The following is a 24,427-nucleotide window of genomic DNA, read 5'->3' on the forward strand; positions in this document are numbered from 1 at the left end:
GTGCAAAACCAACCCTTTGCTCTTTCTGCCATGGGCATTTTTACCCTCTGAGAAGGTTTTTCTGTTGTTACAAGTAGTTTTTCAGGTTGAAGTTGTCTGTGTTGCAAGAATTAGAAACTCTGTTCATTTAAATAGATTGTATTGGCACAACAGGGAGCTGCAAGAGTTGTCAAAAGGAATCTGCCTGCCTACCAGTTCGAGTCTAGGGGCACCGCAGTAAAATGGGGGAAAATGTCAATAACTGAACAATGGTGGTATTTAGGGATTGGGGCTGCTTGTGGTGGGGTTTTGTAGAAGGTGGGTGATGTGAACATAAATTTTGGCCTAGTGACTGTATATTTCAGATTCTGTTATCGTTGGTGAGGATTTAAGATCTACAGCACTGCAAGGCTCCTAGTCCTCGCATGCACCAGCTTGTGCTTGGTTTTCAATAGCCCATTTCTGTTAGCTGAAAGTTTCAGCCAACTTACTAGTTTTTTGGCTTTTTTCTGTGTTTTGTTTTGTGTTCTTGAAGGTCGTGGCCCTTTTCTACAAGTTTGAGTGGTGAATATAATTACAAAAGGAAAAAGAAATTACACCTTTCTTTTTTCTGGTTTTCCTTCTGTTTAGAAGTGCTAGTGAAAGCACTGGCATTTTCATCTTCTGTATGCTTAACCTTGATATTATTGCAGTTTTTCCTGTTAAATTGGGTGCTGTGCTTACAGTGAAAGGTTTCGGAAGCAGAGGAGTTGGGTGTAACACCAGGGCGGCTAGCTGAACGATGCCTTTTGCTCCTTGCTGAGCTATTCTGAATTACGCTGGGTAAACTGCTCGCAGTCATGCTGTACCAAGCCTAAGCTAATTTTACATTTTTCTCAGTAAGACTACCTGGCTTTGCCTGGGATTAAAAGCAGAATATTAAAAATGTTACTGTATAGCATGCTCCACCACTTCCAATTGGGCTGAAATGAGGAAGCACTGTAGATCTCCCAAGAGACCTGTTGGCAGATTTCCACTCCAGAGAGGTTTGGACTTGAATACGGACGTCTGGAGACTTTGAGTTAGTGCATTTTCTCAGGTTCCTTACTCCCTAGCCTCCATCATTTCAGCCTTAGTTGTGCATAGTCATGCTGAACAGCAGTGTTTACCTAACTGCTGTGCCCATGTATGTGTGCGCAATGTCAGTGGTTAGGAAAAATGGCACGTAATGTGTTTGCTGTTGGTCAAATTAATTCATCAATAAAAAATAATCTGCACCGCAGGAAAAAAAAAAGAAAGAGAAAAACCCACCTTTCTTAAATAAATCTCACTGCTTCCTCTCTGTCTACACAAATAGTAATTAAAGAAACGCAAAGCACTTGTAAACACAACTGCTAACCGAGGGTAGTGCCTACACGAGGGTGTATTACCTGCCTGTGAAGCATAACAAGTTATGGAAGGCAGGGCCATTACTTGCAATAGAGAATTAACTCCTACAGGTGTGTTTACAGTCCTGCTGAGTCAAGTCTCCTTATTTCATGCCCTGCTTAACAAGTGTGTTTCACGTTGAATTGTCCAGCTTTTGTTTCATTACTGTGTTCCCGTTTGCAGGCTGAAGCAAGACTCGCAGCAAAGCGAGCGGCACGGGCAGAGGCACGGGAGATCCGAATGAAGGAACTGGAGAGGCAGCAGAAGGAGGTATGGTCAAGGCTTTGGGGGGTGTTTTGATCACCTTTCCTGAATATAATCTGAGATTGTGGAACAAAGAGTTAATCTATATTTTGTTGAAACATTAATAGTCTGTGTGGAGCTAATATTGAATAGCAAATAAAATAGCCTGGAAAAAATACGGATTGTGGCAAGAATTTTATCTTGGTGAAGCTGGTATAATTATTCACAGAAAATACTGGTGGTTAGTTGGTAATCATTGTTTAATATTAAACTTTGAAGTACGCAGCTTGTTTGTGTGTGCATTGGGAGGGTGGATTCTTATCACTTCAGTAAAAATCTAATGAATATGGAAGACTCTTGGCCGTTGTATAACTCCACTTGTAAGTTGTTTTGCTTAATTGCTATGAAGCTGGCATTGTGGTCTCCACCGTTTTGTAAAAATGATGGTCTGCTGTTGGCAGAAGTAATGGTAGAAACTGAACTTGGCAAAACATTACCGTCTCCAAAGTGTTTGGATTAAATGCCTGGTGTAGTCTCTCCCAAATTCTGGAAGAGCTAGTTGGTTTATACCATCAGCAAAGTTACTGTGCCTCTACATGTCAGTGTGTGGGAGATCATGGGCTTCCAGTGTAGGAATGATCTTAAAGACGAAAAAAGGCTTGTTCTGCTCCCGCTGTGTTTGACAAGTAGGAGCTGTGCTAAATGTCACTCCACTCCAGGAAACTGAGAGCAGCATTTGTTTTGAAGCTCTAGAAGCTGAACTAGCACTATTAGAATGGGGCTACAAGCATGGGTTGGCATAGGTGGACTAACCCAGAAGGGCTTAAAACTTGTATTTGTTAATGTGCATTTAATGAAACAGCACAGTAGATGTAACAAGGCCAACAGTGATAGTAATTTAATTTTTTTCAAATAGATTTTGAAGGAAAGGGATGAAGTAAGGAGTTTGGGGGCAGGGTGTGGGAATACGTAGTAAGAATAAACGTACATCTGTGCTTTAGGGTGCAGAGAAGGATTCAGCTTAGCTTTTAAACAGTGAATTGGGATGTGATAGCAGACTAGTGTTGGTGCAGGCTGCAGTAATCAGCCTGCAAAAGAAGCACCTGGGCAGTTTGCCCAGGCTCAGCTTTGGGCTGGAGCGTCTCGTCTAGTTGAGGCACGTCTGGATGTGTCTTAGCACTCTGTAGCCACAGCAGGGTTAGATGTACCTGCAAACACACCAGGAGTAAGAGCTGCGGGGAAGCATTGCTGCAAGCACAGGGCTTATGGCAGAGAGGAACCTTTTTCTGCTACAGTTGCTTTTTGAAGGATGTTTCTTGCAACCTGGACTGCAATCAGAAGGACTGGACTGCAGATAAGCATTGGTACTGTCAAGCTGCCTGCTGTGCCTACAGCCTGAGTGATGGGACTTGCTGAGCAGCCTTTGGAACATCTGTGGTAAACAACCACTAGGTGTTTTGTTTGGGCAGCAAAGTAAATATGGGTGTCAGTGGTGTTAGCATCTAATTTGCAGATAACTTTAATGGAGCCGATGACCCCTGTGAAGATTAAAAGCTCATGCTGCAAAGGGTGTCCTAGTAAATTGAAATTTTGGTGTGAAAACTAAAGCTTGTGTGTGTGCTCCTGTAGTTAATAACTGAAGAGCTAGTGATCTGAAAAATCTGTGAAAACTTCTTTGTATAGGTAGAAATTGAATAGTACAGGATGTCACTGTCAAACACCAAATTCAGTGAAAGCTAAGCCAGATATCCACTACAATCTGTTTTGTAATTCACTGGCATAAATGACGTAATGTGACTACACTTTTATTTAATATTTTGCGAACTTGGATATTCTGTAACTTTTTTCAAATAGCTTAATCTCAGGCCCCAGATGCAAGGTAGAGTTAGTAAGGATGGCTGCAGGAAGTTTTTCGTTGCCACAAGTATCTTGCAGATGTAATAAAAGAAAACGTAAATACAGAAAATCCCAAGCAGCGATCAACACAAGAGTTTGGCAACTACCCCTTCCATGGAGGAGAATGTACTGTGATACTGGTGTCCGTACAGCTTGTTGTCTGCCAGCTTCGTTTTCCTTTGCAAACTTCTCAGAGAAGTAAATAGCACATTCCCACTACTGCCATGTTGAATAACCAGAACTTAAAGCACTTGTGTTACTAGTTCAGAAGGCTTTTTAGAGCCAGTTATGGGAGTTAAAAAGCAATAAATAAATTTATTGCATGTGTGTGTACTTGTTCATGCTTAAAGCAGTGTACATGCCCTGACAGGCTTCTTGTGGAGCATGGCTTACTTGAGAATATATTTACATTGTTGGTCTGGGTTAAAAGTTTCCAGATGCTACTATTACAAGCTATAACCATGGCAGTATATCTCTTGCTGGCAATGAAGTAGGGTGTTCTAATGATTTGGATTTGGACTAGAAATTGGCTCTTCTCCTGCCCACCATCTAGTATTAATGACATTTCTTAATCTCGTGCTTCATTTTCCTCATTTTAAAATAATTGGGTGACTTTTGCATCATAAGTCTACATATGTGATTTAGCTAATGTTCTGCTTGCCATTACAAAAGAAATATCAATGCAAAAGCACCAGGTGTCTGAGATTTTTGTTCTCTTAGGAATGCTTCTGTAGGTAAAATGAGCAGCAAATTCATTAGAAGGCTATTGAAATGGCCTGTGCTGGTACTCTTGGCTAGCATATGTGAAGAGTGCACCAAAGATTAGTCAACTGTGTAGTAAAGCTCATAGGTAAATGGTGAAGACTACACGGTATCATACCTAGCTCTTCTTTTGGCAGGAATTATTTAATGTAAAATGTATAATTGACAACAGAAATTGCTGCATAGTCTATTATTTTGGAAATTTAAAATTGTATTCTTCATCAGCCACACTATTGATAAGCTCCTTTCCTTTTGAAAGGAGTGTACAATGAGAAGCTTGTGGCAGACAGCTTGGCTTTTAGATGATGGTGAGCATGCTTGCTGCAGGTGTGGGCTCAGCTCTTGCTCAGGCTGCAGTACCTCTTGCCAGTGGTCGGTGCTATTCATCTCGTGGTTTGTGTGCTCAGAGGGATAGCTTTAGTAAACTTGGTTTGAAATACAAGGTGACTAACAGTTCTTCTGGAAACTTAACGTGAAGCAATATACTGCTGTAGTAGAACAGTAGCTGCAGAAATTATATAGCAGAAATAGATGGGCTTTTGGAAGAAAACGCTCTGAAATGCAGTGTGAGATGTGGGAAAGTTACTGTGGAAGGCTGCTGCCGTTCGCTGTGGTGGGGTAGGATTGCAGGTGTGTTCCAGAGGCAGTACCGACACATCACCTGGCATCACCTCATGCCTGACAGCAGAAAGAAGAATAAGTGTGCCAGTGTTTTGGTGTAGGGGTTGGTTTGTGTTTTTTTTGGTTTTTTTTTTTTTTCCTTCCAAGGAGAGGAAGGTAAGGAAGAAGCATGACTACAAGTTTAACAGGAAAGTATAAACTAGGTAGGTAAATGAAAAGTGTTTTCTGAAGCTGAAGAAAGAAAATGAGCACAAGAATCAATATCTGATACATGCTAATTTATGAAGATAAGGGTAGTGATCACTCTTGAATCACATATATGTATATATATTTATATATTTAGTAGAGAATGGGTTCCTGGTCATGAGGCTCTAAGAAAGGCACAGATCTAATAAACATAACTGCTTGAATGTTTCTGACTTCTTATTCTGTGCTGCTTTGTTGTTGTTATGCACCAGAGATGTAAATAATTAATCTGGAGGTTACGGTAGGTTTTCTGGTATGCTTCCATGCATAGTAAGTCAGTACAGGAGAGCTCTCATGCGAGGCAGTGCCAATGCATGTTCTAAGCTGAAAGGATGATTATAATAGATGGTACTTGCTCCCTTGCCTGTATCCATACCACTGGGACTCACCCAGCTGGTGGGAGTCATAGCAGCAATGGGTCCTGTGTTTTTTACCATACCATGCTGCCATGGTCTTTAAACATTTGGTTTACAGTTCAGAGTCTAAGGCCAGTCCGTTTGGCTTGTACTGTAGAGTTGTGTTTGGTAATGAGACAGATGCTTGTTGTGCATAGAGATAATTATTTTTAATTCACACAGAAGAGCGAATCAGGAGTTGTCAGCTCAGTTTTTCTGAGTAACAAATTATTAATTCTTGTGGAGCTACCAGGTAAAATGGAGAGAAGAATTTTTTTTTTTTGTGTTGTGGTTTTTTTTTTTCTTAGAAGCTTGGTGTAAGATATGTTAAAGCTTTTTTTTTCCAAGAAATATTTAACACTAATGTTTCAAGACACATAAAAGCTGCAGCATTAGGGCTAATTGTAAAGAACGTTTTATGTAGGAGTACCTTCTGTGTGTTCTGCTGGCAAGACTTTAAATGTCTCTTCGAGGACTGACACTTGGAGACCACAATTTAAGCTGATATTAGTGCCTGAAGTGAAAAGAGAATGATCTCCTCCCACTCTTCATCTGCAGGATAAGATTCGTCCTTGCCAGTTCACACAGCAGATGAGCCTGTACTTCTAGTTCAAGGCAAGTGCATTGTGCTTGTCTCCTAGCTTCATCTTCAGCTCTCACTTTAAGGGCATAGCACAAAACTTGCCTTTGCTATTTTGTAAATTTGTTCTTTACCAGCATACTCATTTGCACATACTTTTCCTCCTTTGGATTCATATATCTTTGGAATAAAATATGTTACCAGTACTGTCTGTTGTGGGTTTCTTTTTTCCATGTCAGTTACTTGAGCATGTAGTAAATTCAGTAAATGTACTAAAGTCAAGTTAATGTGGGGAAAGGACTTGCAAATGCTCTTGATCTGCTCTCCCATCCTGTTGACTGTGACTTGGGCCCCTTCTTCCCTTGCTAGGATTTGGTGCCTGCAAGTCTGATCTGAGTCAGCCAGTCCCATGGTGCAGCTGGCATTTGGGATTGTTTGAAGCCATTTAAAATCCCAGGCAGTGCAGGAAGAACTAGAGAAAAGCAGAATTCTCATGGCTTGAATGGGAGGGGAGAGACTGACTATAGAACTTGTTGCTTACATATGCAGGGAAGAAATTCAGGAGGTTTGTGATGGTAATCTGTATCTTTCTTCTACAACCAGTGTGAAGATGCAGAGGAAAATTTTTGGAGAGGGACAATGTTGAAGGTGTTTTTAGTAGATTCTGCATTTCTGCCTTCTGCTGCCATCTAACCATGCTTCACTGGCTTATTCTGTCCCATTCTAAAGTTGTTTCTGTGAAAAACTGTTTTTGTGGAAAACCTCATGAGATGAGGAAACCAGGAAAGCAGTCTGCTGTGGACAAAACGCCCCCCCCCCCCCCCCTCCTTTTTTGGTATACCATATTACAGGAAAGTGCTATTTAAGGTATTTGACTGCTTAGATGTCTATTGACTCTGTTAAGCTTGGGGGGGGGGCATACCTGCAATAGAGATTATTGTTTTAAAGTGTTTGTTTTCTCCTGTAACATGCTATCTAAGGAGGACAGTACACTGATAGAGATCAGTCACTTTGGAGCAGAGTTGTTGTAATGCCTGTTAGCTAAGGGATGACCAAAAAATTCCAGGTTTTATAAAACGCTGGAACAGTTATGGTGACGGACTTGGCTTTGTCCCTGTGCCCTTCTCCATCGCTCTCCACGGCGTCTGGCCCTGAACAAGGGCCTCGTTATCTTGCAATAACAATATCGTTGCAATCTGGGTCCTGGACGTAAGACTTCTTGTGTGCCTTACTTTGCACTCAGTGGGAATCCCTGCTATGCTAAGGCTGAAGCATTGGGGTTTGAAAATTAAGACTTCCATGGCATTGCCTTGAAGCGTGGGTGAAGCAATGGCATTGAAAAGTTAAAGGTTCAACAGCTACGTGGTAATTGCCACATCTAAAATGGTGGTGTTTGGCTTCTGTGTATGGATGAAAGGCACTCTGCCTGTGCAACGGAGAAGCAAAAGATAGGAGTCGATATGCAGTCTTGGGAACTGTGGGAAGGTTTAGTTCATTTTCCTTTTCAGGGTTTTCTAGTAAAAGGTAAGCGAGGTGATTAGTTGTGTGGGAATGCTAGTTTTAAATGTGTAATTATCCCCCCTGCACTTGTAGGAACAGGAATTAATGCTTCTGAGGTATCAAGCTGGGTTCTGCAGTTCTCCGTCATGATCACGAAGGAGAATCTGATCAGGAGGGCAGGGATTGAAAGAAGTACACTCTGCTTCCCAACATTGGGATCTGGGTTCACCTGAGGTGGCACAGAACAGCAGTGGATGGCAGGGATACGCTGAACGTTCCAGAATACGAGAGACTGACTACCGTGCTGCCTGCTGACCAGCTGAAGGATTGGAGTCAGAGCAATGTGCTGTTCCCCCCCGGGTTGTACTCATAGAGCACAGGGCTGGTGTTGGTGTTTATTCAGCATCAGTGCTTATCTAGGAAAATAAGCATAAGGCAGCTGCTGAGGGCTCTCAGGCCAGAGCTGTGATGCATTTCCTAGAGATGCAAAGCTAGGTGTTCAGCAGAGAAGTGGAGAGAATAAAGCTGCAATTTCCTTCTGGATTTGTGTAGCCGGTTAGATGTTTTTGAACAAGAAGGGTTTCTTGCTTTAGAAGTGCTAGGTGAGATGCAAGAAAAAACATGTTTTCTGTTTTCACATGGATTTACAAAGCTGATCAGTCAAGGGCAGTTTTCCACTTAAACAAAGTTCAGAGTGGCTGTAAAGCTTTTGTGTATTATTAAAATGGTTCAAGACTACGGAACAATTTTGCAGAGGCAGCAGTGCATTTATTAGGGCCTGCAAATAGCGTGAGTCTCTGTGGAAACATTAAAAACCGAAGCAGCAACCTGCAGAGATCCTCCAATGCTGGCAGTATATGTGCAAGAAATTTTTGGAGTTTTAACAAGCTGATGCTGCTGTACACAGGTGACAGATGTATAGCACTGATGCTTTTGTAACTATTCTTATCTAATTAGTTAAGGACAAAATTTGTCTTTTAAAGAACAATAGATTTCCTGCAGTTAATGCTGATTGCTTTTATTGTGATGGTAGATGCACAATTGTCATCCCAGGTGAATATTTGGGCATCCATTCCTTTGAAGGAGGGAGATAGGAAAATCGAGAGGTCCTAGCTCACGGCTGGGTTAGGCTCTGGTCCGATGCAAAGTCTAGGGAGGAAATGTTGCGTGTGCCTCCAAGAGTCTAGCAGATATGAAAACAGGAATGCTGTATTTTAGCTGGGCACATGCAGGATGCCTAGAATGTAAACACCGCTTTCATTCTACCTAACTTTACAGGGCTTTGATGTGCACTTTTTTGTATTTGTGTTTTGCTGTATATTCTGTATAAATGATTATTTTTTTTCCCCTTATAGAATGAGCTATGGAACATTGCATTGCTATTTATTCATTCATGCTAGCTTTTTGTTTCCTTGTTTCTTTCCTTTTCCTTTTTCCCTAGATCTATCAAGTTCAGAAGGTAGGGTTTGCTCTCTTTCATTCTTGTTTGCGTGTGTTCCCACGTTATGAGTCTTGCTAGCATTTCAGAAGAACCTCTAATGAATGGAAGATGCACAGCAGGCTTTGTATTTCCATGCAATTCCCCCCTTCCCTCCCCTAGCCTTGTGGGGTGTATAATAAAGGGGAGTGGGGGAAGGTGACCCGTGTAAAATGTGTCTGGTCAGGCACTTAATACAATTTTTCCTACAGACTGTTTGGCAAAGAGTAAGCAGTAAGCAGAAGAGTAATTTGGCAAACCAGCCATCATAGGAAGGTGTGGTGGCTCCATGTGGCACCAAGAACTATACAGACATTTGTGTGTTGAAGGCCAAGAGTATCGCTGAAAATCTTTCAGGCTGGGCAAGCATTTAACAGGTGTCAACAGGAAGAATGACTTTCAGATGACTTTGTTTGCAGAAAGTCACTGAAGGAAATCAGGGATGCTGTGTTTGAATTTATAATCTTTTGGTAAATAAACTGTATGGCCTTTCTTCCAATGTAACCTAAGCATTATAAATGCTTTTATATTGTTTAATCCTCTCTCACCTCAGTTTAAAGCCATGATCTCTTCACTCCTCCCAATTTCCTTTTCATAGTTCCAAATGATGGCAAAGATGATAATAATAATAATAGCCCTAACTGAGGTTGCTTGCTGTGTAACAACAGAGAGTTTGGAGTTTTGTGTTACAATGTTTGGCTGTTCTATACTTCCAGCATGTGAACTGTGTGGTACCTAGAAAGATAAATAGCTCCAAAGTGATTTTACAGGGAGGGAGAAAGCATCTGTTTCTTCAAGCCTGCTATTTTCTACCTTATTGAATATTTCTTTTTTTCCTGAGATATTTTTATTGCTTGCTGAATGATAAATGTCTCCTAAAACCACAGCCTGTTTGCTTTTGTTCTGGCACTCCAGCTGCCTTAACTGCATGTTTCACTTGCTTGACCTAGCAGTGCGTGTGCTTCTTGGAAATGCTGTTCTCCTCTTTAAGTGCATATGTATGTGAAGATAGCTTCTCAAATCATGTGCTCTGGTATTTAATCCTGACCCCATCAATTTGGCAACAAATACATGTTACGCTTGTTTTTATTTGTGGAGTTGACTATGTACTGAGTGACTCAAATTAACATCTGCCCATGGATCAACAGGCTTGTTATCAGTCTCCTTTATAGGAACTAATTTAATCTTCTGGTACAAGCGCAGCCCCATGGGAGGCAAGGAGGTTGTTTACTGTTCGTGTCCTGATATGGATGAGAAGATAAGTGGGTTAGCCTCACAACATCCTGTAGCGAGTTTGCAAGTCTAGCAGTTTCACTGTCACTTAGTGAGCAAATCTGATCTGGAATTCTCTCTCAATGGTATTAACGTCATTAATTATTTAATTCTAATATCAGTTTTCAGGGTAGAAGGGAACTTGAGTCTGGCAAAGGCCTCTAACTAAAACCCAAATGAATGGATAAGCGGATGTGGCCATTCAAACCAGGCCCCTCAGGGCAGAACAGAAGAGTCCACATAGAGAAGGAAATGGGAAGTGGTTGAGGGGGCAAAATACATGAGACCTCAAATGCTGCCAGTTCAGTGCAGTTTGCCGTTTAAAATATTATAAATTAAAAATAGTCTCAAGGCAATCACATTCATTAACATTTTTCTTTTGGGGATATTAAGTGTGTAGCTACGTAATTTTAAATGGTGGAGGAAAAGACTGTGAGACTTAACAAGTCTCTTAAGGGATATTTCCTTATCTCCCTTTTGCAAAACTAAATTCAGAAGCCTATGTCAGAAAGTAGGGAGAACAGAGGTTAGGAAAAGGAAGCAGCAGACCTTACAGAAATTATTAGCATGTTTATGGATCCTTCCTATGTGTGAGAAAGGATTCTTCATTTTCATAGTGTGGTTTTTTTAAAAAAAATTGATTTCTAGAGTTAGAAAATGTTACACATTTCTTAGAGTGGAAAAAAAGCCTCTACTAAGGCTTTACCTGACGTGACTTACTACAAAGCATATAATCTGTAGGTTCTGATCATGTACACAATCCTGACCAGCTGGAGTTCATATAATTTTCAGAGGTCATTTTCAGGATGTGATGTACATAAAACTTAATTTTGTAACAGGCTGTTATATGTGTCATGCTTCTGCCTCGAAGTAACTAGTCTGAGCACTTGTGAGGAAGTGTGTAATGCTTGAAGAAACAACGGTTCATGTCATGTACTCTGATTTCATGTAGTTTAAGGGAGAAATTTGACTTGTGTGTGATTTGGCTAGGCATTGTATAGGAGTATTAGATGTATTTGAGCACACACTGAGATGCTCTGCAGGGAAAGCAGAGGGGAATACTTCCCTGTTCTAGTAGGGATGTGGTTAAAGAGCTTGTTGAACTGTTGTCCCTTTTCCTTGTTCCAGAGGGATGTTTGCATACTATTTAAATCTCCAATGCAGTGAATTTATTTCCTGTTTTCAAATTACTGGCCTAAAAACTTATTTTCTAATATTTGTCCTAATAAATGGGATTGCTGTGAGCTCCTGCCTTTTACCAGTTTGACCTCCAAACTGACAGCATTTAAAGGTCCTTGTACAGTTTGGGCTACCCAGGATGTGTAATTGAGTGCCCTGCTGCCTACTCTGCTTCATAACAGACTTTCTTCTCTCCAGAGCTGTTGAGATGAAAATGAAGATGACCTTAACTTGAAAATAATTTTGTTGTTTAACAAGGAAGAACTCTGAAGTGGGAATAAACTGGTACAGTATCAAAGAACAGTCAGCTGTTTGTTCTAGTTTATTAATGAATAGTGAATGAGGTTTTTAAGGGTGAAAGTAAAATTACATTAATACCATTGAGCGAGTGCTAAGCACAGAGTATAATACAGAACAGGTTCCTGATTTTTTTGATCATTACCTAAGGTTTTGACTATTGATACTCCTGCCTCCTCAAGCCTCTAGGAAAGCAGGCAAGTACAGGCTTGTTTTTTCCACAAATACATGAACCTCAAAGCACAAAATCTAAATTTTTCTAAAATATATATTATGCTTCCTTAAGCAGTATTTCCATTTGCCAATTACTGTGCTTTAGGCTGGTGATTTTTCTTCACACAAGAATGTTACGATCACCATTATAAATGCAAACTTCCTGAGACTAGATTTGAAACACATGTTTGGGGAGGAAAAATCCTGCTGAACTTGTGGATCTTTGGACAATTTGCTGTCTGGTAGAAATACAGGTTCATTGGGAAGTTCCCAATGTTGTGCAAAGAAATTACGAACTGAGAAACGGTTCAGGAGAGACAGTCTACTAAGAAAATGCATGGCATTTGGTACTGAAATGCACAGAGCTTTCCGGTCTTGCCTGCATTGGTGAAGCATGTCATTTTTTATCCTTGTTGGTGATACCACCACTGCCAAGATAGTTGAAGTGTAGGGAAAAAGCCTTGGGCTCTGAAAAGGAGCTCTAGGGAGTTCTGAATACAGGGAATAAGAATGCACAGAGATTAGTTGTATTGTATGCAACTTGTCTTCCCAGTTTGACAAATCTATATGGTAAACATGATTTGACAGCATTTTTCATCCTGAAAGTGTTCTGCATTCAGATCCCTTGTAATGAGTCTTGACTTAAATGGGTCAGGAATTCAAGACTCATTATGCTCCTTGCTCCTGTCCCCACGGCACTGTTTTTTTTTTTGCACTGCTGAGAAAGAAGAAGCTGTCGAGTACCCCGGCTGTACCCCAAAGACCCCTTTCCCCCTGCTGGGCAGCTTTTCCTGGGCACATGCTGCAGAGGGCTCTGGTGGCACTCAGTGTGGCTTTTCCCTGGCATGTTTGTGTGCGTGGAGCTGTGTGGCTTGGCCAAAACCTGGCAATGCATGTCTAAATGTTCTGTGTTTGCCTTTCTCATCTAAATTCTGTTTTTTCCCTTTTCTGTCTGTAGAAATATTATGGTCTGGATACTAAATGGGGAGACATCGAGCAATGGATGGTAGGCCTTGGTCAACGTAGCTAAACAACTTTTACGTGCTGAAGTTTTGTATAGTTCATAGAGTTTGAAATCCCACAAAGTAGGTATTTTCATGTACTGGAAATGTGAATTCCACTCCCATCGCAAGCATTCTTGCAGTCTGCATCAATACCTGAAATGTGGCTTTGATCAGCTTAAAACTGGCATGGGTTTGGTTAGAGCCATCTCCTTTAACAGACCTCTGTCCCCACCCTATCACTTGAAGATTAGGTTAGCATATAGACTCATTAAAGCCACTTGTGATACAAGGAATATATGTACTCATTTTGCTTATTGTGGATTCTGTTATGATTTGAGACTTCTCAAATCAGCCTTCAGGTAAATTTTGGGCAAGTTTCATCCATGCTTCTTCAGTTACCTTTGTACTTACTGGTCCAGGGGTACTCTTCAGATGCATTATTACTGCTACTATGGCAGTGCTCACTGATAATACAATGTCCTGGATTTTACTATTTCCTAAGCTAATGAAGTTGATACCAGGTATGGACTTGGCCATTAGCAACATCTGACTGTTTTAACACCAATAATATAAGATGAAGAAGTTGCTAAACGGCAGGAACAGTGGCTTCAAATGTCTTTCAAACGTAAGTTTATGAAATCACTTACCACTGATGCCGGATGAAAACTGTTGTTTGTGGAGCGTTGCCCTACAAGCTGAGTAGCGCACACTGAAAAAGGCAAAACCGAACAGTTGAATTCCAATGTGGAAGATAACTTCTCAAACTCCCTAACTTCTTGACCCTTGATAATTAATCAGCATAAATACTGGTTTGCTCTATGCCTTCTCAAAAGCCTGCTGCCATATGGACCAACCGTCCTCCCAAGACGCTCCAATCTCACAGATAAGCCATTAAGCCTCTTCAAATCCTTGCTTGGTGAGCTTAGTTCCACCTTACTAGCAATTCACTTGCTTAGAAATCAGCTCACCTGTGAGAACCATCAACTACAATGTTGAAACTTTTTTTTTCCCCCCCAATGTTCTATCACCGTTTCTAAATTCCAGGTAAAATCGGTGTGTTGAAACATAATACATCCTACAGCATTTCCAGCATTAACACAGCCTTTGGCCTGCAAAAGGCAGTGGTGCTGTGTGTGGCAGAGGCTGTCAGCAGAGCACAGATGCTTTTGGTCTGGAAGAAGGGGCCGGGCAGTGCCCCTCTGGGATACTCACTAGAGAAGAGACCATTACCCTGCCCCATTATTTCAATAGAATATTTTTGAGATTTATTTTAAGGACTGCAAACTGGAAAGCTTAATTACAAAAGCACTGTAAGTATACTGGTTCCCAGATGCAGAGAGATGCACTTGAAACATTTTGGGGGATAGAAAAAAAGGCATCGCTGCATACAGTTTTCTGCAAAAGTAATAAAAGTGTGTAGCAGAATAAAATGGAGGGGAAGAAAGTCGGGGTCACAAATGAGGGGAAAAAGGGTTTTTCTGACTTGACAGGGTGTCACCTTCTGTTACTTGGTTTAACGTTACTGACTCCTAAACATTGCTGAAGTTTGCTGTGTCTTTGTGAAAGCGCTCTGTTGCTGTATCTGTCCTTTCAACACTTCACTCTGTTTTTTCTCTGCTGCCTTGGTAGGAAGACAGTGAGCGTTATTCCCGTAGAGCCCGAAGAAATGCCTCGGTTAGTATCTACTTTTGCTTCTTCTTTTTAGCTACACATTTCAAATGAAGATAAAAGACATGTATAAGGCAGTTCCTTTTTAAAAGAAAAAACAAGACAACCTCCCCCCACCCCAGGCAAGTGCAAACCCCAAAGCTACTTCCTGACTTCTCTGCCCTCTCCCCAGTCACTCTGGGAAGCTTTTGCAAATGTGCTAGAATAAAGGGGGGCAGGGGGTGGAAGGTGGGGAAGTAACCTGCTTAGAGTGTTTAATATTCATTTATTCAGACCGTGAGCCAAGAGCATATAGAGCAGGGAACACCCAAGCAGGCTTGTCATTCACCCTGTAGTGAAATGTTTGACAGTGTTTCTTGGGCGGGGTATGATTTCATTTACTTTCTGCTTATAGTTTTAATGCATTTCTTTTTTAAAGACCATTATTTTGTATGCCTTTTCTTTCCTTCTGTTCCATCAAAGCCATCAGCATTTACCTCACTGCCTGTTACTTCTGTTCTTTTCATTGTTTTCTTGTCTTTATACTTTCTTTTGATAGGCTTCGGATGAAGATGAGCGCATGTCAGTGGGTAGCCGTGGAAGCCTGAGGGTTGGTAAACTGTACAGTTTAAGTGTGCATGTGTGTGAACCAATGTTGTTGCTGTCCCCCTGTACCACTGGACTGGTTATAGTACTCTGATAATACCATCCTTCCAAGGTCTTGACATGTTCCATGTTCAAGGCACATGGGGTTTTTTCTTCAAGTACATGTAGGTCAATAATTCTTTCAACCAGGGGAATTGTCAGATTTGTATGCACTGTGCAGGAATGCCAGCAGAGCATGCGACTCTATAGAAACTTTTCTGGTAAATGCTGTTCACCGTTACTATTGCAGGAAGTACTTAGCCAAAACATTGGTATATGCAGCTATTTCTTGTATGCACCTTGTAAGCTCCCCTGTTTCATTACCAATACTGAGAATTTGAGAAGAGGAAGTGCTAGCTTACTCCCTGATCAATGTTTATTAGCTCAGGAAACCAAAAGCAAATTATCAGTGGAAATAGGTCTTAAGTGCTTTGGTACTGCAGGTGAATGCTCTCCTCAGAACTGCTTTAGAGATATTTGAAATTCATCTGTAGACTTGAGTTTTGTGGAGGGAGGGATTAGTAGAGCTGAGAGTGCTGTAGTGCACTTGTACTCATCTGTAGGAAAAATTCAAACAGTTTTTTCCTCAAAATACCCATACAGTATTTTTCCAGATAATACATGTGTACAAATCTTAACTTCATTCTAGCATACACATCATTAGCTCTTGTAATTGTGAAGACAGTTTAAGCAATTTAGTAGCTGTGAACGGCTAATGCTATTGTCTCAGCATGTGTTGATAGTCTTCAGCTGCTTCTGAGACCTATGGGGAAGCATGCAGCTAACCACAAAACTGAAACAATCCATGACAGCACTATGGAGGAAGCTCTCAGCAGTTCTGAATGTGAATCAGCTGCGACTAGTTTTTATTATAGAGTCATTGTGCTTACAGTTGTTGTGTTTCAGAATAATTTGTTCTTCTACTGATGTTATTCCTAATTTATCAGTAGCACTAGTTATGTGGGTTAAGCTGGATGATAAGTTCTATTTTTATAGAACAAGCAAGACCTATATCATTCATATCAAGATATCTTTATTTGTAATCCTTGGTTTCTGGCTTCTATGGAGATTTCATGCCATAAAAATTTTTTTTTTTTTCTCCTTAAAAAACTTGCTAATAGTTATCTAGGCTAGAACTACTTTTTTTTTTTTTTTTTTTTTTTTTTTTTTTTTTTTTTTTTTTTTTTTTTTTTTTTTTCCCCTGACAAAGTGTCCCCAAAAAACCAGGATTGAGTGGAACATCTCATATGCTTCTAAAAGAGTCTGGAAGATGGGGAAAAAAAAAAAAAGAGCCTGCTCAGTGATCCTAATGGAGTTCACTGTAAGATAACACAAGATGTACTTAAAAATTTTAAGTGTTGCCTTGTTCCCTTTTTAGTGGAATCCTTATTGCTACTTCTGAAATGCTGTTAAAATGTTTGTTCTTTAAGATTGCAAACTTATTTGAGTGCTTTTCAAATCTAGAAGATGCCTTAAAGCTCCAAAGATTTGATGGAGGAAAGCTTATCTTCACAGTTGAACATGAAACACGATGTTTATTAGAGTTAGATTTGGATATGTTTATGAAAGTGGTTTTGCGGGGAAAAAATCTCTAGATCAGTTGAAATTTCAATTCTTTCTCTTTAGAAGGTTATTATGATATAAGTGGGTTGTTTAGCCATGGCTGTAATTGTGTGTCTCTTGATGTGGCAAGATGCAAGCACATTGGCACTGTATAGCGGGAGCCCTGTTCATCTGAAACACCTTTTGCTCATGGAAATCCACTACTGATTCCTTTTGATGTTGTTTTTGTAGTATGATCCTGTGTTTTATTGTTATATATTTAAACAGCAGGAGCCTTGCATTCTGCCTCCCCACTACCCCTTGAGAGGAAGCTTTTCTGACCTTTTTTCCCTGGAGCAGCCAGTCTCTGGGCTGCCAGCATGCCTTCAGGCTGCAATAACCACTGCTGATCTGGTGAACAACGTTCTCAAGCTGGTTCACGGGATGGCCCATAAATACCTCATACTTCTGTGAAGGATGTCCTTTTCTGACAGAAGGATCTGGTTGAAACTTTTCACTCTGGTATTTCTAGTGATGTTGCACAGACTCCCCCTGTCCTCATGAAGTAGCATTCGGTGAATATTCTTACCCAAGCTGATGCTTGTGCATGCACAGGATAAGAGTTTTGACAGAGCTTCCTTCCCTGATCCAAGTGGCACTGGGATTGTAGAAGAAAGTAAATGTTTGCTAGTCTGAACTGAAATTTACCCTTATACATCTTTTAGTTGTTTTATTCACAATGAATTAATAGAATATACACTGACCATTTTCCTAGTGTGGATTTATAGTAGATGCTTTTAATAGTTTGACCGCATGTGTGTCTGGCTATTTGTGAAGGTTTGGCTCTTGCTGTGTGTGTCTTCAGGACAGCAAAGTAAAAACAAACAAACAAAAAACAACAGCCAACCTAAAAAACTACCTCTGAGGACTAGAGTTCACATTGGCTTCTGAGCTTTTTAGCATGAAGAAAGCACCAAAAGCTGTTGCCTTGTGTCCATAAAGGATTTATAAAACCAGTCAGAGAATTCTGAATACTGCTCTTTTTTTTTTTTTTTTTTTTTTTTTTTTTTTTTAATATTTGAAGGCTTCTTCTGTAGTTGCAGAATGCCACTGTAATTGGTCTACAAGACTTCTGTTTTCTGAAAATTGATCTTGCATCTTTGGCGCTTGGGCTCATTGCATTGTGAGGGGCTGATGGTGTTGGGGGGGGTTGCTTTTTGAAGCTATGCTTCTTTTCTACAGGAAATTTTCAATGAAATGAGCCAGTATCAGAAATTTCTCCCTAAAACTTTGCCACCCTACTAATCTGTGTGAGTTTTACTCTGGATTTTCTCCTGGAATATTTTCTAAGTGGATGTCAGAACTGCAGGCATCAGAGGTCTACTGAGCTAGCTCTTTGGGAGCTGGTGTGGATGTTTCTGGCAGAGCAACCATCAATATGGACTGTAAAACCACCTGAGGTGTTGATTAGACCAGGCTAGCAAATTGATCACAGTCACAGCTGCGACTGTACTGTAAACAGTGGCCTAGTGTGTTGATACAATGCTAGCTTGAGTATATCCCTGCCTCCTGCAGGCAGATCTTCAGCTGTGATGAAGGGGCATCTTTAATGGCTTTTCTGTGGCTCATCCTGAACCCATCAAAAGTGTCCTGCCTTCTTGTTTCAGAAGTTCTGCAATCTTGATTCTTTATCACACAGTTTTTCCTGGGGAAGCTCAGTAACATCATCCTGTATTTGTTCAGACACTTAAGCCTTTCTTCAGTCTCTTTTCTACTGCAAGTATCCTTGTTCTCCCACTTCTCAGCTGGCTGTCTCTAATCCGAGACCATCCAGCATGAAATATTGTTGTGTTATTAATCACTCGTGATGGAGTTTGTGCATTTTCCTTGTTTTGTTTGCTCCAAAGTTCCTGACTTCTGACTTTGTGCAAGAAGTCCTGTATTATCAAAGTTCTGTAGTTGGGATTTACATCTCTGTGCCTGTTTTTTTGTTTTTTTGGGGGTTTTTTTGGTTGGTTGGTTTTGTTTTGGGGGATTCTTTTGATTACCTTAACTTGCTTCAGTGTTTTCCTTTGTAGTCTGATTTTTCTTTCCTCTCATGCCTTGACAGTCTCATTTGGAATATGCCAGCACCTACCCAGTGGTGAGAATAGTCTGCAAGTTGCAGTGTGTGTTAAAAACTAATCATGAAGACCAAACTAACATCAATTGTGACAGCTGATCTGAGATAAGGGATGATCTAAAATTATCCTGAGGCAGTTCGTGGCCTGTGATGTAAAGATGCTACTTCCCTTGCCGACTGCTCTGACGCAGTTCAGATTAAAAGCACTGAATGATTAGAGAGATCTAACCCCTAGGTCTAGTTCAGTAGTTACCATAGGACAGAGCAGAATAGCTTTTATTTCCCCTAACAGACTTTCTCTGTCACAGTCTGTCCATCATTTGACCAGGTATGTCTGGTTTTATTTCAGCATAAATCTGGAAAGGAGTAAAACTCTCACAAACTCATTCTGAATAGATCTAGCAAAGGTAACAGGACAAATACACTGCCTACCAAAGCTGCAGCTTGTGTATTGAGCTGTTATCTTTGCTTTGGAGGATAAAATCAAACTCTGTAGGTAACAATAAGATGAGAGCAAGTATTTGCATTGAATGTGTTGAGATAAAGCTGACTCTAGGAAGAAGAGAAAGGGCACAGAAGGGAGAATGAATATTGGGACTTCAAGCTCAGTTTAAAAATTTTCCTTGTACTGTTGAAAATAGAGTACTGTGTTGAAATGCAGGTGTCTCAGTTTCTGCAGAAAGCAAACTGTGGAGGGTAGTTTTACAGACTCTCTAGCTTTTTCACTCTCCTTTGTTCCCTGCGCTATTTCAAATTAGGAATGCAATGTGTCTATTTGTGAGTGACCTATATACAGAAATAGTTCAAACACATTTGGATTTTGCATGAATGTATTGATGTAGTAAGTATAGACAGCTGCTAGCTCTTTTAATTGACTTAACCCAGCAAGCATGAATGATTTTAACTGTGGCTACTAAATTTAACAGCGCTATCATCACTTTTAACAATATTCTTTAATAACTGGTCATTTGACTTTGAGATTTGATTTTTTTCATGTGTGCTTACTGAGCCGTGTTGTGTAGAGCTGGAGGAAAATTGGACTGATGTTTCTGCATGTTGATATGCATGCCTGGCTATGGATGGGTGCGCATAAACTCATTGATCTTTTCATCCTGCATTCTTAATCTCACTGCAGGCTGGATTAGAGAATGAGAGGACCAAAAAGAAGAACTACTCCAAAGCAGTATGTATCTTGACTAACTGTGTCAGAGAGGTTTTTGCATACAAAACCACTATGATAGGACAAAGAATACGTGCAAGTATTTTGGCTGTAAGAGCTCACCAGCCTAATGTCAAGGATACGGTGTAATTATTAGGACTTGTTGGGTGTGCGAGAATACTGAGCATCACTTCATCTGCAAAATGTGATATAATCCAAGTGGTTACATCAGTGTTGTACATAAAGAGCATCTTGAAAAACTCAAAACCTAACTTGAGCTTTAACATTACACAGAAATAGCTAGAATATATATTTAGTAGTAAAGGCTGCATCTTTCATAAAGGTAGTTAGAATATACATGTAGTAAAGGCTGCATCTTTTCACAAAGGTCATTCTGCTTGGTATTGATGCCTTACTAGCACCGATACAAATAGGACGCTACTTAGAGCACTGCAAAGACAGACCTGGATGGAAGGTAAAGGATAATGTGCTTTCACATGATGAGGATTTTAGGTGAATCTCATGGGGAGCAATTCCAGGGAGAGAAAGAGTACAAGAGAGAGGCGAAGTGGTATACTGCTACTGCGGAGGGAAGGCTACTCATCGCAGAAGGAGGTTGCCAGGCTGGATTGGGGTTCTTCAGTGCATTGGAAATCAGCAGAGAATTTTCTGAGAAGTGGAATTTGGATGTGGGATTGAGAAAGCCAGAAGGAGCAGCATTAGCCACAGTCTAAGGTAAAAAATGTTACAAGTACAAATGGACATAATGGCAATGAGCAAGTTTTCTGCATCTGTTAAAAGCAAGAGGAAAATATGGAAAAGAGTAGGGTCAATCACACATGAAGGGAGAACAAGTAAAATCTGGATATTTTAGCCTCCCCAGTATGCAATTTTATTTGTTCTAGTTTTCATGAAGGTTATGATCAGGTGCTTAGCATTTTAATGTAGCATAGAACAATGGTCAGCAAGGTCTGGTAAAATTGACCCTTCTCTTCAAGAGTTATCCGGAGCATTTGCCTTCAAAAATATGTGCTGGAGAGGATGGGTCATAGTGACAAGGGAAGTGACCTGAGCTACGGGGCTTTGGTTTGAAATCTGAAAGATACAGGGCAAATGAAACAAATATGTTTAGAAGTGCCTGAAATATAAAGTGATAAACAGTTAACTTGGATTTGTGGAAAATGAATCATGTCAATTCAACTTAATTTCCCTAAGCAGGGTGATTATTTAAGGGCATGAAGAAAAAGCGTTAGATGTGACTATAACTTGACTATAAACTCTTGGTGTGTCTCTACATGACATTAAGTGAAACCTTGGGCAAGATCTAGTTCTTGTAAAACAAATGCACAGTTAGGTTGAAAAATAACTCTTTTGGAAAACAAGACAGGTGGAAAGGATCTCATCTAGTCTGTTCCCATCAAAGACAGCATCATCTGTTTTTAAAGGGGAAAACAGTTCTACAGGAGTCTGTATTGCCTAGATGTCTTAAGTACAGGGAGTGAAGGCAGTTTCACGTGAAGTTAGAATAAAAATACTGTTGATGAATAGGAGACAACTTGTCAAGACTGAATGATAGTAAAATTAAATGAGTACCACCACATTTTGGAAAAATGAAATATACTATTACAAAGTAAGGAATTTTGCATAGGAATGGTTCAGGTAACTAAACCTAATCTCAGATCATTAATATTACATTGCTGAAAAAAGGCAAACAATTCCTCAGTGTAGTAATGAAAGGGGCAGTGGAGGTAATTGGTCTGCATGGTGCTGTTGAGGCTGCAGCTGGAGTGTTGGCTTCAGTTGCTGAAGATTCATTTTAACCATTCTTCAGGAAAGTGTTAGAGAAATTCAAGGAGCCTGAGAAAAAACCTAGTAAAAACTGGAAAGAAGCCAAGCTGTGGGAGAAGAAGGCTATAGCAGTATTTCAAATCAGTCCTTGAAAAAAGAAACTGGATGTTGGCCCTCCATTTGTGGTGATAATACTGCATTTCAGTAGAGAATCTAAGCTTTTCCCAGAAGTTGCTTCACCACCTTGGGTCTAAACTGGTTTCTAAGTTAATTTGTTTAATTTTTCATGGAAGCCACTGTATAGTATATGGTAAATATTTTGTTTGGAAATTGATTCAGATTGGGTTTAGTGGATTTTCATTTCTGGAATGCATTAAAACTTGGACTTAAACTTAATTTGAATAGAAATTGTAATTAAATTTCCACTAAAAAACCCACCCCAAATACACAGAGTGCTTCCTCGTTTTTGATGTTAAACCAGGCCTCATTGTGAAGTGGTGGCAGAATAGTGAATTGCTTGAGAAATCTGAGCTTTTAATGGTATTGATTGAGGTGACTGTTGGGTCTGCCCTCTCTTCTTCAACATCATGTTTCCAGACTAGAAACTGCATGGTAGTGATCGTTTTCTTTTATTCCTGTCCCTGCTGCCATAGGGACTTGAAGCATCTCACCCTGCTTGTGAAATGCTCATTCTGAGCCTGTTTGGTTTTTCTCCTTTGAGAGAAAACATCTTAATGACAACAAGGCAAGCTATTGAGCATGACAGAGGACAGCTGAACTGACTGAAATCTCTTATTAGTCTTTGGATGGCCACACAAAATACTTGGATGCGGCAGATGGTCACTGTCTGGGTTTAATTTTGATGTAATTGGGGAAAGCTAAAAAGGAGATTGCAAACAGCATTGCATGTTTATTAAACTGAATTTCTCAAATATAAACTTAGAAGTAATTCTTCAGCTACAATTTGCTGCTTTTTAATCGCTTAGCTGCCAGAGGTATAAGTAACTACAGTGATAAATTTCTTTTATTGTAGTCTCTCATCCCTGGTGTCCCATTTTGTCCTGTGTTCCCTTCACAGAGTGTTTGAAGAGACAGGTGCTATAGTGCAGTAATAATAGGGGAAGCAAAAGTGTTTCTTAACAAGAAAAAAGGGGGTCAAGAAAGGCAAGCAGGAGTATCCTTGACATTTTTGGCTGGTATACAGGTGCTGACAGACACACAAATGTTCATGTCCTCATGTTTGAAATCATGACCTAGTCCTGCACTTCTCCTGTTCCTGGTGTATCTTTGAAAAGTTCTGTCTCTGCCTTTGCTTTTCATAAGTGATGACTTTTGCTAAAAATTCCCTTTTGGGTCTGCGTCAACTTTTTTCTCTCCTTTTTTTTTTTTTCTTTTTGCTTTCCTTCCATAACAGACCAATGGTTATGAGGAAGACATGTATGGATCATCCCAGAGTAGAAAATCTAGCAGGGTTAGTAGATGATTTATATTGCTATAAAATCTGTTGCTCTATTTAATGGGATTAAAGCTAATTAGCAAATTCTTTTCTGTGGTAAAGCAGGTTTTTCCTGTCTCGCACATTGTGGGTTTTGCATTTTGTCAGACACGAGGTGCAGCAATAAGCGTCTAAAAAAAAAAAGAAAAAAATAGGCCATGAGTGGGAAGGGAAGTCTCTGAATTTGGTACAAGTAGAACTCAGAAGCCAGAACTGCTTAACTTGTAAACAAAATTGGGTAAAAGTTAAATTGTGACAGGAGATAGTTTGGCAGCACCTGGCATGGAGGATTTCCATGTGCTGGACAACAGAATGATTGTTTTCCATCCTGTGCAAATGTGTTCATGTTGTGCTCTAACACCGACACTCCCAGGCTTCGCCTAGAATTTAGTCCATGTCTTGAGATTTGCATATGTAAAATGGATTTTGGATTTTGAATTTTCCCCAAATGTGTGTTGTGTATTTGAAGTTTGCTTAACTAAATGCTTTTTTTCCCCCTTTATAAACTGTATCCTAGGGTTTCTGGAAACTCCCACAGAGGTGAACAGCCAGTGCAAGTGTTACTACTTAGCTACTTACCATTGATGTACTTTTATTTCTAAAAGTATTCTTGTCAAAAAAAGCTTAATTATTAGCTCCATTGTGTGCATGTGGGTCACAATGTTCCCTTCTGTCCCAGCACAAGTGTTTTGTGTCAATTGCAGGAATTCATTGGCCTGCTTTGTTAAATATTGGGGTTTGTGCAAATTATTTAAAGGTATTGCCTTAAGCAGAACCTCTGGGGGGCAGGGAGGGGAACTGTTTGGCATTTTTTTCCTTGCCTTTATTTTAACAAAGGCAGACAAAAGCTCAGAGCCTGTTGATCTTTATGCTATCAAGACTTCTAAAGAAATTTAGTGGTATGCAGACTAAAGCTCTATGTTTAGGGGAAAAATAAACTACTTTTAAGACTCCGTTT

The 24,427-nt window shown here is 40.1% G+C and overlaps 1 protein-coding gene across 23 annotated transcripts in view; it reads left to right on the plus strand.

Moving 5' to 3' along the window:
* The window catches only part of LRRFIP1 (LRR binding FLII interacting protein 1), a 115,708-nt gene that overhangs the window by 48,817 nt on the left and 42,464 nt on the right, over positions 1-24,427 (plus strand). For 9 of the 23 annotated variants that reach the window (XM_030016777.1, XM_030016770.2, XM_030016771.2 and 6 more), the window contains exon 2: positions 1,570-1,656. In XM_030016777.1, the coding sequence (XP_029872637.1) occupies positions 1,570-1,656 (87 nt within the window). Of the gene's footprint in view, positions 1-1,569; positions 1,657-9,070; positions 9,089-13,025; positions 13,074-14,700; positions 14,746-15,277; positions 15,329-19,015; positions 19,049-20,162; positions 20,211-23,388; positions 23,446-24,427 lie in introns of all 23 variants that reach the window. The other 14 variants (XM_030016756.2, XM_030016757.2, XM_030016758.2 and 11 more) reach the window with 6 other exon arrangements.

This window comes from Aquila chrysaetos, chromosome 6 (genome assembly GCF_900496995.4).
Source record: "Aquila chrysaetos chrysaetos chromosome 6, bAquChr1.4, whole genome shotgun sequence".
Classification (NCBI taxonomy): Eukaryota; Metazoa; Chordata; class Aves; order Accipitriformes; family Accipitridae; genus Aquila; species Aquila chrysaetos.